The sequence below is a fragment of the Adiantum capillus-veneris genome, chromosome 27 (genome assembly GCF_014529385.1).
Source record: "Adiantum capillus-veneris isolate H3 chromosome 27, ASM1452938v2, whole genome shotgun sequence".
Taxonomy (NCBI): Eukaryota; Viridiplantae; Streptophyta; class Polypodiopsida; order Polypodiales; family Pteridaceae; genus Adiantum; species Adiantum capillus-veneris.
Window position 1 is genome coordinate 41,874,477 of NC_140957.1, and position 13,437 is coordinate 41,887,913.

A 13,437-nucleotide genomic window follows, 5' to 3' on the forward strand; every position below is an offset into this window, starting at 1 on the left:
AATGAAAAACGCAAAACCAGTTTCTACACCTTTGGCTGGTCATTTTAAACTAATGAAGGATATGTGTCCAAAGACACCAGAGGAGAGAGCCTATATGTCTAAAGTTCCATATGCTGCAGCGGTAGGTTCTCTAATGTATGCTATGGTCTGGACAAGGCCAGACATTGCACATGCAGTGGGAGTTGTGAGTAGGTTCATGGGCAACCCAGGTAAAGAGCATTGGCAAGCTGTGAAGTGGATACTTAGGTATCTAAAAGGGACAACAACAAATGCTTTGTATTTTGGAGGAACTGATATTTTTCTAGAAGGGTATGCTGATGCAGATATGGCAGGTGACAAAGATACTCGAAGGAGCACTACTGGCTATGTGTTCACGGTTGGAGGCACAGCAGTAAGCTGGGCTTCAAAGCTGCAGAAAGTGGTTTCACTTTCTACCACGGAAGCAGAGTATGTAGCAATGACGGAGGCAAGCAAAGAAATTTTGTGGCTTCACAGATTATTAGAAGAGCTTGGATTCAAACAAGACAATTGTGTCTTGTACAGTGATAGCCAAAGCGCTATCCATCTTGCGAAGAACTCAGCCTTTCATTCAAGGACAAAGCACATTGAGGTGAGATATCACTTCATACGCACTCTTTTGGAAGAGGGACAACTAAAGCTAGGAAAGATGCATACAAGTGAAAATCCTGCAGACATGTTTACAAAGGTGGTCAACAAGGAGAAGTTGAGCTTTTGCTCATCTTCAATCGGCATTCAAGGATAAGAAGCCAGAATGGAAAGCAGTCACAGGTTTGGTTTGGAGATCAGTCTCCAAGTGGGACATTGTTAAGTATGGAGCTTGATTTACCCTTGTAATTTTTTGTGGCAAAAGCGCACATTTGTAAGGCCCCCATTATGAGGAGAAGCCATCGTGCGTGAAGGAAAATCACTCACCGAAAACCAAAATTTTCACGGACAAGAATCAGGGGCAAGTTTAAAAGCCTCGGGGGCGGAGGTCCCCGAGACTTCTTTTTCGCCGGAATATTCTTTTTCGCCGGAATATTATGGCCGGACGGCGGCCGAAAAGTGGTCCGAAAACAACCGGTCGGTTGGCCGGTGGCCGGTAGTCAATGGCCGATGGCCGATGGTCGGAAGTCAATGGCCGGTGGCCGGTGGCCGCATTCAATGGCCGGTGGCCGAATTCAAAAGCGGACTTGTCTTTTCAAGGGCGGCCACACATGGGCGGATTGGAGGGTCCGATTTGGACTTATTCGCACAAGGGCGGCTACACATGGCTGTCTCTCATAAGAGAGAGCAGCCCTTTTGGCCTATAAAAGGAGGCCATTTCTACACACATTTCATAGTGTGAAGTTCATGCAACAAGGTGAGTGTGAGGTGGTGAGAGTGAAGCAAAGCGGGAGCTCCATTAAGGATATAATCCCTCTGTAAACTACTTCTTGTTTTGAAGTACTAAAGGCATTGAGTGGCTGTTTTCCCGTGGACGTAGCCCACATTGGGTGAACCACGTATATCGTGTGTACTCTCTCTCTCTCTCTCTCTACTCTATAATCTCGTGTATATAAATCTGTCTCTCTCCATTACGTAATCTACTCAATTATCTATTTAGCTACGTCTTATTTCCTAACAGGAGATGCATGGAAGAGGTCCCATGGAGGTAGAGTGCACCTCCTTTTCCTAAAGAGCTTGTAAAATATCCTGATTTGATTCAAGTAGAGTGGATCCATAATGCCATGACCAATGCCAAAGCACAAGGAGAACAAATAAGCCCTAAAGAATGGGAGTATGCGCGAGGATGCTTGCGCAAGGTGAGTGTGTATATGTTATGTATGCATGTATGCAAATCACTTAATGAAATGCGATGTAACCTCTTATGCACTGTGATTGTAGGGTCTCATTTTCAACTCCATTTGGTCCGAAGGCCGACATTTTCGCACCCGCAAGATAGATGAGCGTCGGACCACTAATGATTGTGGCGTGATGGAAAACTTTTACACAACAACAAATGAGGTCAGATATTGTGGTACTACAGAGAGAATAATCAAAGTGGATTTCAAATCTTTTCACAAATTCCTCTTTGAGTGCCGATGGTTTGCGGGTGAGGTCAAAAGACATGAAAATGGGCTCATTATGGTGGATTCCATCCAATTCCATCGGGGAAAAACTGACAACTTGGCGTATCCTAGTAGTTGCGAGCAGGTAATTTAGGCTATGTGCATTTAACTTAAATTAAAAATTTAATATATGTATATCAACTTATTCTTTGTGTGTGACGTACAGGTCTTTTATGTGCCATGTATATATCAAAGAAGACTTTGGTATGTCATTCCAGTCACGCCGCGGGGTAGATCTATCTTTGCAGAGACGGACATTGAGCCAGTAATTGATCCCATCATACCATCACCACAAGATGCAAAGGAAGATGTAGTAGAAGTTGAAGAAGGTCAGTCAAGCCTTGCAAATAGTCATCTCGAGGAGGAGGAAGAGGGAGAAAGCGATGATGATTCTACAGGAGGTGATGGAGAGGAGGAAGAATCTCTAAATTTGTTTAATGATTTGAATACTATGGGTCTAAATATGGATCCTAGTGCTTGTAGAGATCTTATACAAGATGAGAATTAATAAAACTCTCCATTCTTTCACTTGGTGTAGTATATGATTAATTTGAAAATCTTTCGTTATGTGCTTATGAATAGTATTTGTAATGGTTTTGTTGTGATTTCAATGATTTATGTATAGAATTTTTAGAGTGAAAGAGAGATTAAGTGAAGTGAGCAAGCATTCTGGAGAGTGTAGGAGTTGTAGTGTGTAAATACATTTTGAGTTGTATTGGATTTAAATGGAAACCCACGGGAGAGGGAGAGGGGGAAGGGGGTCTATGGCCTTAGCCGTAATGAACGCTGCAATATTCATGGAAATGCACGTGGTAATACCTGCGGTAAAATCCCGCTTGAACATCAAAAGGGTTCGCTCTCCTTATTTTGAATTCCTCTCTCTTGTTTTGCGGTAATGGCCCGCGGTAAACACCACGATCTCTCATAGTGTTTAATATGCATTTAGAGGTTCAAGCTCTCACATTCGTCCTATTTGAGCAATAAAAGAAGTTGTAAATGTCTTGGAACCTGCAAAAATGCACACACAAACACAAACTTAAACCCTAAACCCTAAATCTACAAGTAGACATGAAAACAATCTCACCTTAGTGTTATGGGCTAACCCACAAGCAAGATTAGCACTTCCGAATGCTTGTTTCGCACCAGATCTGTTAGAGGTGAGGAAGGAGAGAGCTTGAGGAAAAGTGCAAGAAGAAGTCAAATGCACAGAGAAAGCCCATAGTTTCTTTCTTTGCAGGTTTCGTCAGTACAAAAATCGGTATAGGCGTCGAAAACTGCGCCGGAGACGGCGTCGGAAACTGCATGTGCGCTGATGTCGGAATCGGCATCGAAACATGCCTCGAAGATTTGAAAATCAAATTTTTACAAAACTTTAGCTCCCTCCATACATACCTACACATATACCGACGCCCACCAGTGACACCGATAATGTGATGCTGGAATTTAAGTGACCTCTTGTAGTGTGGGTGACCCAAATGAGCATCTTTATTTTTAAATGGGCATGAAGAGCAACAATAAGCACGATAATAGGAGCAACAACTATCGCGGTAATAGCAGTGCATATATTGCCGCGACTATTACCGCGCTTATTGCGGAGAAACGACTACTACGTCCATAGTCGCGGTTATTGCCGCTCCCACAATTTTTTCTCTTTCTTTTTTCCTTTTTTTTCCACGGCAATGCTAGCGGTTATAGATAACTCCTCTTATAGTGTTTGATAATATTTTGACCCTTAATGTGACGGTCATCCCTCAAATACATCCTAGTTTTTTTGGAGTGTCTTGCTTGGTGTTTTGTAAAACCTACATTACGTCTTCTTGTCGTAAATACCTAGTTTCTATTTTTCTTCTGATCTTGATAGAATCTTTAACCTCTTATTTGATAATTATAGCTCAAATACCTAGTTTTTTCAGAGTGTCTTGCTCGGTGTTTCATGAAACTTAAATTACATCTTCTTCTCTCACCACATTTTCACCACCTTTGACACAGAGATCATAAACTAATTGTCCAAATTGATCTTTCTTATTACTCATTTTTGTCTGTTATGCACGCCCGTTGGTTTATATGCTGGCTACTTGTTTTAGAATGCCAATTGCATTGCATAAGACACTATCTAAGGATTTTTGCGAGGTTCTCTTTTAGATGCATGTTGATTGAAAACGTGGCAAAAAGTACATCTAGTGTCCTATTTGGATACCAAACTAGTCCTATCTCAAGCATAATTATCTTGTATATACAAGAATATGAAGATTTATTGAACCCTCTAATCTTAACTTTTGGGTGCGCCAAGCTACATGACTGCATGCATTTTTTATGCTCTCTTTGTAGATAAGTCATTTTGATAGTTTACTTAAAAAGTTATCCTTTTAAACTCTAAGTAATATGATCATAATTGTGATGCTATTTTGGACACACACACACATATCAACATTGTTACACCATACACTCATGCTCTAAAACTTTCTTCTCTTAATCACTCAATTATGCTATGAAGATGTTGATGGTTCTCATGAATCTGAAACTTTCTTCTTTCCCCTCCACTTTTTCTACCATAGTTGACCCCATCCTGACATCCATCTACAATAGTGCATCTCACCCACAATAATTAGGGAGCCCTTGCAAATCTGTTTCTTGGTATACATAGATCAATACCATGTTTTGTTGGAATTGATTAAAAGCGATAATCTTGTAGGAGTATGTAAGAGTATCTAGCAGGGAAAATCTGCAAATGAATCCAAAAAACCTGGGAAATAGGATTCTTTAAGAATGACCTATCCTTGGGAGGGAAGGTGTTCAAAAGTCAATCGCTTCTCATAGTCACACAAATTGTGAGGTACTTTTATTTCCTTCATGTCTGGAAGGCAAGGAATGGTCAAATATTTGAGAACACATTGGAGAGAGCTAAATTCACAAAGATAGTCCAAGACAGTAGGGAGGCGGTTATAACCTTCGGGAAGAAATGTGGAGCAAGGTTGCTACCGTTATGTCGGTCTCTCTTGGGTAAAAGGGTGGTCTTATCACTTGTATTGGGGTGGCTCCCCCATCAATCCATGTAAGGTTGACCTAGGGAAGCTGTCATGGCTCGAGCATGGCACAAACTTGTAATTTTTTCATTATGCTAATATAACCTACTTAGGATTGTGAGTTTTGCAAAAAACAAAAAGGGATAAGCTTGTAGGAGTATGTAAGAGTGTCTAGGATGATTGTGATAAAATGTCCAGCATGATTGGGATTAAAGAAGAACACTTTGCTTAGTGTATGACAAAGTCTCTATTCTTAAATTGCTAACATTTCTTTTTGTAAAGATACAAGCCGGGAATACTTTTCAATCAATTGTAGGCTAGGTTGAGGCAAACCTTTCTTGAAATCTGCACTACATTCACAAACAATTGTCATGACACACTTGTAAAATAATGGAAAGGACTATGACTACCTGGCCATATACCAAAGAGAGAGGGTGATGAGCTTGGACCTTAACATTCAAAACTGCAAAGAAATTTTTTTGAGACTTAAATAAATCCAAAATTTATTAATCCCAAAGAGAAAAGGCATGTACACACATACACGCACACACACACACATGCATGCATACGCACTGACACAAACACACACTTTTGTTTAGGGCAAGGCAATGAATGGATTGAGAGAGAGAGAGAGAGAGAGAGAGAGAGAGAGAGATGCATTATCAAGGTGAATAAGCAAGTGGAGTGGATATCTATAAACTTGTCATGGTATAATTTTCCTAAATTCGACCACGCCTGGAACCCTTTGCATATGCATGCATCCCCATGACAAAGAGAGTGGGTCGATGAAAAAGACACCCCCTAATATGAAATTTGAGACTTTAGAATAAAATGGTCTCCATTAATGATAAAGATGCTTAGTATTGAAATAAGGCGCCTAAACATGTTGTTTTGTGATGAATGTTTACTTACATGGTCTCTTTTAATGAAGAAGATGCTTAGAATTGAAATAGGGCACCTAAAGGTGTTTGGTGTGTGAATGAAGGCTTATTAGCAAGTAATTCCTCAACACAACTCTAGAAGCTTTGGATGGAGGGAGTGAAAGGATTTTCAAGGTGGAACAACTTCTTGAATTCAAAGAAGTCAACTTGACCATCTCCATTCTCGTCCACCCGGGCAATCATGTCCACGCAGGCGTCCAGCTGCCGGGCCTGTGGAAAGCCCAGCGAGCAGAGCACAGTCTGCAGCTCGCTTGGCGAGATGAAGCCATTGCGATCCTTGTCGAACACGTGGAAGGCTGACAGGAGGTCCTGGTCCACGTCGTCAACGTCGACGGCAGATGAGCTGGCAGTGGCGTCGAACTCCTCCACAAAAGAGCACACGCTCTCGTAGAGCTGCAGAAACTCATCTTCCTCCACGTGGCCCTGCGTCTTGGTGACCACCCAGAAGGGATCGAAGGGAGTATTCGGAGGTGGGGATTCCGAGTCTGTCGAAGATGCTGGCGATTTCGTTGATGCTGACGCTACCGTCGCCGTTCTCGTCGAAGGTGCCCGCAGGACCTGGTGGGAGGGGGCAAATCTAGAAAGAGGAGAGGGGGAGGGGCAGGTGGAGCTGGAGGATTCGTGGGAGCGGGGGCTTGCAGGAGCGGGTGAGCGTGGGCTGGGGGAGCCGGAAGTGGGGGAACGGGTGCTTACGACGCATTCGAAGTGCCAGAGGGCGTCAAGCAAGAAGGGTGCAGAGCCTGCAGGGGTAGCTGCAGGCTCGTGGAAGCTGGCTATTCTCAGTGGCGCAAGCTTGTTCTGAACTCTCTCTGCATATGCAGGCCGTGCCATGACCTCAATTTTGTTAGCAACGTATTTTTCAGAAAAAATCATAAAAAAAGTAGGGAGCTTCGCAGCAGCAGCGCGAATTCGCTTTTACGGTCATTCGTACTCTACCGTACTTGAGGGTCCGTGTACCGAAAGTAGTACGATGCAGTGTTAAAAAGCGGCCGGCCCTTGCAGTTCCCTTGGTTTCACGTCAGTACTACTAGCCGTACACACTCTTCCCGAGTTGGAGTTGCGAGGCAGGTTCTCATCAGATGACAAACTGGAATGTCCAATCCAACATGATCAACAAGAGAGCGCGATACTTGGAAAACCTACGTTGGGTTTTTTTCAAGCACTGATTATTATCAGCTGTGTGAGAGAGAGAGAGAGAGAGAAGAGTTACGCAGTGTATCAGGTATGTAAATGGCCAATGTGGCCTGTACGAGACCAAACTCGTACATACAACGAAAGGAATCTCCCATCTTACAGAAACTGAAAAGTAGATCTAAAGAGCTAAAAGGCTGAAAGAAGCGACCTATCTAAAAATCACATCCATAGTCCAAACAGACAATGTATAACTCTCTCTATGTAGTATGAAGTGTCTAGACTCTAGACTCTACAGCAATGCTCCAAAAAAAACCTAGGTTTAATGTAATCCCACCTACAAATTTTGAAATTTACCTCTAAATTTTATACTTTGAAGGTGAGAAAACCTACGAAATTTTGAAAAAATTAGTGTAAATTGGTGTAATAACCTTCAAATTTTGTCGATTTACCTCTGTTGTTTCACATATGTAGGTTTGCCAAGTTTTTGGAAAAAAGTTTTTTTCTAGCATTGCTCTACAGCCTCCCTATGAATGAGAGAGAGAGAGAGAGAGAGAGTTTTCAGCACCAAATTCCAATGCTTTTTGTTCTTCGACCCTTCCTTCCTTCCTTGGTCATTTTGAAAGCAAGTATGGTTCCAAATTCATCTCCTCCCTAATCACATGGGTCATATTCACCAAGGAAGAAGACCCTATAAGTGATAGACAATCCTTCTCCACTAATAATTATCATGCACAACATAGCTAAACGTTTTGTATAGTCACACTTTGATTTCACGACAACACAATTGCAATTTATTTCCAATGTTTCATTCATATATTACGAAAAGACATATATGTTAATAATAGCCGACATCTTGACAAATCATCTCTAGTGTGAGAGGATGATCATGGTGTTTCTAAGCCACAAATCTACTATGATGCCATGAGTTGACTACACTTGAAAGAGTAGCAAAATCATTGGGGCTCCATTTGGCCTGGCAATTTCCTAGAAATACCACAACCAAGTTAGAAAAAGGAAGGTAAAATATCAACAAAGACGCAGGAGGCCAAAATTTCCACAATGGATAAGCACTCGATGATGAAATGCCAGATCTCACATGCAAAGCCATCTTATGCTTACAAATATGTTTGCTTCTTACCGTGCATTTTACCCGTTTTTGGGGTATATTTACGCCATTATCTATGGGTGAAAATGTGTGCTACCCTTCAAAATATACACTAAAATATTTGAAAATTCATAAATTCTTGGAACTTAGAATGGCAAGGATGCCCATCAAAAATCACCCTGTTTACAAGCAATGATCTAACATCAAGACATCATTATAAAAACACAAAGAAGGACTCAGATGTTTCAAGTGTAGGAACATTAATCTATACCCAATGCACTTCCTTATCATGAACTTCTTTGCTTTTTTTTTAACAAGCCTTCATAATGAAACCTCAAAGTTCATGCGTCTCCTAGCATTGGACGTGTCTTTTATGGCCATTCAATCCGTTTTACCTGTTTTTCAAAGATAAAAGTATGAGTTGTACCTCTCTAGAAGATACATCAATTAAAGGACAAGAATGGTCCTCTAAAAATCAATTATTATAATGGAAATGGCAATATATTTAATTATTGCATTTCAGAGATGACAAAAGCACAAGCGGCCGATCATATTGAGCATTCAAGAAATATATAAATAAATACGTGCAAGAGCAAAATGTTCACTCTCACTATAAGAGCAAAAATTGAGTACCACCCCTATTATCGCGGAATAATAAATAAAAAAGGAGAGATTAAATTATGATGGCGATAATAGAAGCGGCAATGGTTTGCAAGCCATATACGACGCAATAGTAGTCACGGATATATGTATACGACTATTATCGCATATATTGCCGCGCCTATTACTGCGGATATTATCGCTATACGGCTATTCAAAAATAAAGGTGCTCATTTGGGCCACCCAATTTTGGATGGTCCAAATGAGCACCTTTACTTTTGACTTGCATAAAACATATGAAACATTAATTGTTTTTTTGGGAAAGTGTAAATAAAAAAATAGACAATAGAGTTTGAATATACCTTACCTTGACAATTTAAAGTGGAAAGACCAATAATTTTTAAAAATTACAAATAAGATTAAAATTTTAGTTTACTTGTATATACATATGCTAATAGATTTTTTATTGCACCACATTGGGACTTTAAGAGAGGACTACAAATAATTTTATATATGTCCAAGTCCTCCTCCTCATCCATAGGTTCATAAGTTTAATCACCCTAACTCTAGATTAACCAAAATCAAATTAAACAAATCAACATCTCAAAACAATTAATACAAATAGACTTACAACCAGTAGATATCTATATAGCTGCTAAGTCGAATTGCTCGCTAGAGATGTGATAGTACTGCTCTCGATACTTGACCATCTCCCTGGTCAGGCGACTCAGAGTGATATTTTCCTAAGTTAGCAATAACAAAATAAATTAATAAACTAAAACCTTTTCTGAACTAGTTTATACTCCAATTTAAAAAATTTACATATTTGTCCTTCCAAGCTGCTTTGCCTCTTGAACCATAGTGTATAGGAATTTGTATAGCCCGAGCTTCATGCTTTTATCTATAGCATGAGGCCGTTACAACTTGTTCACCCTTTTCGTGCATTGCCCACTCCCACCCCGCATTTCTCATGTTGCCTCCGTGATAGCTCCTGTTTCGATTTGCGACCTGGTTGGTCACTACATGCCGTACTCTTGATTGAATTTTTTTTTGGAGAAAAAGTAGCCCTCCAACCACTGTGCTCAAAACACTCATTGGATGCATATGGAAATCAAGGATGCAACACTTCCTCGATGTAGTGTGCATGATCGGGATGTTGGTCTCTGAACTTTACAAAACAATTCTTATATATCAAGTGTAGAAGAATCTAAAGATGACGTTGAAACGCCCTGCCGTGTGATGTACCAAAGTCCCCTTCGGTGCCATACTTTACTCTGTAGTAGCACCCATGCATGTTTTGCTTGAGTTCGTCAGTATATTCGTCCTCTATATCTGGGGTGGCACCCTATGAAATAGAGGAGTCCGTCTTCTCCCCACTACAAAAACAAGCAAAGCCATAGGATCCCTGGTTGCTCCATCTCTCCTAACACTCGCTACCTTGAGACGAACGTCGGCGTGCGCTCCTAGAAGGAGTGATCGAGCAGATGTAGGCTATTGATGATTCTCGAGTGAAGCACGAGTTGAATGGAATGATGTGGGTCCTTGATGGAAGGGGAGTAGGTCAGTAAGAACTTGAGGGGTGCACCTTTAAAAAGCTATTTCAAAGGGTACTAAAAAACCCTTTTACTTACATGCTTAAAGTAGTAAAATGACCTCTTTTTCTTCTAAAACTTACGAGCTTTTTTAATCGAAAAACCTATTTTGTTAATATAACCTTGTTAAAATTCTATTTTTTTGCAATTAAAAAACCCATTCATTTGAACTCACGAGGTAACTTACATGTTTAAGAGGTGAATCTCCTCAAGCTACGAGCAACCGCTCTTCCACCTCAAATCACCTAAGCCCAAGGGAAAAAACTCTTTATCTCATGGAGAAAAAAAAGAACTCTTCAGCTCATGGAAAGAGCTTTTAACAAGGGATTAATTGGGGCTGCTTTATCATGGGAAGGGGGACCACATTGTGAGCTGTGGGAACCCATACCTCAATGGGATAAGATTCAAAACAAAAATATATTCAATGTAGTCTAAAAAATGTATGTTAGTGGGCATAAAGACTCACAGAGCAAACAAGTGGAGAACAAGGCATCTGAAGACAGACGTTGGCATTGCCTTTCACGTCAGCGGCGAGAGAGAGAGAGAGAGAGAGAGAGAGAGAGAGAGAGAGAGAGAGAGAGAGAGAGAGAGAGAGAGAGAGAGGAGAGAGAGAGAGAGAGAGAGAGAGGAAGAACAAGAAGAAGAAGAGAGACTATATATTATAGAAAATAAAATTAAAACATACCTTAAAAAATTTAAAGGGTACTATGTTGTACACGGTGTCGTACAGCTCCGCTTCCATGCAAAGGAAGATACCATAAAAATGCACATCAAGATTTTTGGAAGCTTACATGATTAATGAACATTGTTTAGGGCCTAGTAACAGGCCAAGTTTAATGTTGAATGTATGTCAAATGCGGCTAAATGGGCCAAAACATGCCTTAATGATCCTAAAAAGTACTATGCTTGAAGTGAGCACAGATGGGATATTATGATTTAAAATTGCAATGCTTGAAGTGCTCTATCGGTCTGTCTTTACGGCTCCTCGATTGGAGCTACGGTGCAAAAGTTATGGTAGTTTGAGGTTTAAGCCGATTGCAGATCCGTATCGGATTGGGTAACTGTAGCTAAGGGGACAGAACAGAAATGAACGCATGGGCTTGAAGTGCTCACTTTGTGGAGTGCATCGGTCGTTTCAAATCAGTGATCGGAGTTCAGGTCGCCAAGATATTGGTCGTTAAAGATTCACCGGGGGGCGGTTCCGTACCGCTCCGGTCAGCTCGGTTCGGGTCTCAGCTGGGAGTTTTTGTCTTTCGTCCAGGTTTTGGAATGCATGAGCAGTAATTTCTTTGAGGAGTCTGGTGTTCGGAATGTGGTCTCTTGGAATGCATTGACTACTGGATATATCCAGTAGGGTCAAGAAGATACTTGCCTCTTGAAGGTTGTGGTGGCATTCGACACACAAGGTGGCAGCAGAATTCACGGTGCTATTACTAGTCAGAGGATGTTGGAAAGTGGTGTCATGCAAGGCATTGCTACGGCCGATATGTATGCCACATGTGATGCCCTTCAAATGGTGTCCAAGGGCCATAACCTAAAAGGGCCGCCCAATAAGACCGGCCGCCCACATGACTTAAAAAGGCCACCCTAATTTTAGTTAGGGTGTGAAGCCAATGGAAGAGGGGAGATGGAGGGCACACAGCAATGCAGGCAGGAGAAAACGAGCTCGCACAGGCCGCCTCGAGCCTCAGACGGCTTGCGCCATGAAGCGGAAGTTGCAGAGCGGGCTGGGGCGCACCTTTTTGGGACCACTTCTGCCAAATTTGGCGTTGTTCGAAATCCACCTTGCCACGTCAGCAAGGAGGGCTGCCCATTAGTGATATCGCTAATGGGTTGGCCGAATATAGAAAAAAAAGTCTCCCATGCAACTCCCAAGCCCTTGTATAAAAGCTCGACACATAGTTACAAAGAAATTACAATGATTTGAAGGTCGGGATATTAGCAAATTTTGCAATATCTACGAGCAGGCAATGGAAGATAATGGAATCAATAATCACAATGTAGTGGAAGGATTTCATTTAATTGTAGTGCCAGAACCTAGAGGCCGACTAAAAGAGATTCAGGCAGTTCAAGGCCCGAATTGGCAGGAATTCAAGAAGGTGCTATAGGAGGAATGTTTTCTTGAAGATTCACAAAGGGTAACCAGAAAAAGATTTATGAAGTGGGTGCAGAAGAAAAACAAAAACTTATTTGCATGAGAATTATTACGAGAGTTTGAAAAGAAATTCAAGCAATTGTCCTCGACAAAGCAACGTTCAATGAAGGATCAGAAGGTTGAACTATTCATTCAAGCTGTTGATCCACGACTTCAGAAGAGTCTAGTGCAGTTGCTGGAGGATTCAACAGGTGAATTGGGCTTAACATCTGATTGGAAGATAGTCACTGAAGCGGTAAATATGATCGTGAAGCGACAGATGAGAGTTGATAAGTTGATCGTGGCTGATGTCATGGATGTTGTGGAAGAGGAAACTAAGGAGAAAACAACCTCGACAATGCCCAAAGTGGAGGAGCCAGTTCCCAACGAATTGGTGAAAGGTATTCAAGAGTTAAATTTGAATTTCAAATCTGTAAAATTTGAAGGGTTAGCTGCAAAGGGGTCTACTTCTGAACCTAGACAACAACCTCCACGCAAAGGCTGGGATCGATGCATGTGGTGTGATAGTGAAGACCACAGGTATGTTAAGGAATGTGATGAGTTTGATGAAGCTTACAAAAGGAACGTGGTTTACTGGAAGGATAAGAAGATTCACTTTAAGGCAACAGGTGAGATGCTCCGCTTGAACTTTGGTAGGAGCGGCATGAAAAAGCTAGTTGAAGACATACAACATAATGTTGCTCTTGTGGAAGAAGCTACACAGGGGTTGCAGGTTTGCGGAAAGGGTGATGATGATGGTGCAGGTTCAAAGGGTCAATTGTGACCTTATGCTTTGG

The 13,437-nt window shown here is 41.4% G+C and overlaps 1 protein-coding gene across 1 annotated transcript; it reads right to left on the bottom strand.

Annotated features, from left to right (window-relative positions):
* Positions 1–5,971: 5,971 nt before the first annotated feature.
* LOC147421841 (uncharacterized) lies at positions 5,972–6,931 on the bottom strand. The gene has a single exon (XM_086502711.1). The coding sequence runs from the start codon at positions 6,904–6,906 to the stop codon at positions 6,151–6,153; it is 756 nt and encodes a 251-aa protein (XP_086358837.1). The 5' UTR covers positions 6,907–6,931; the 3' UTR covers positions 5,972–6,150.
* Positions 6,932–13,437: the final 6,506 nt, after the last annotated feature.

Bases quoted from the DNA above. Each gene is read 5' to 3' on its own strand.
- LOC147421841 (XM_086502711.1), bottom strand. From the start codon at position 6,906: ATGGCACGGCCTGCATATGCAGAGAGAGTTCAGAACAAGCTTGCGCCA.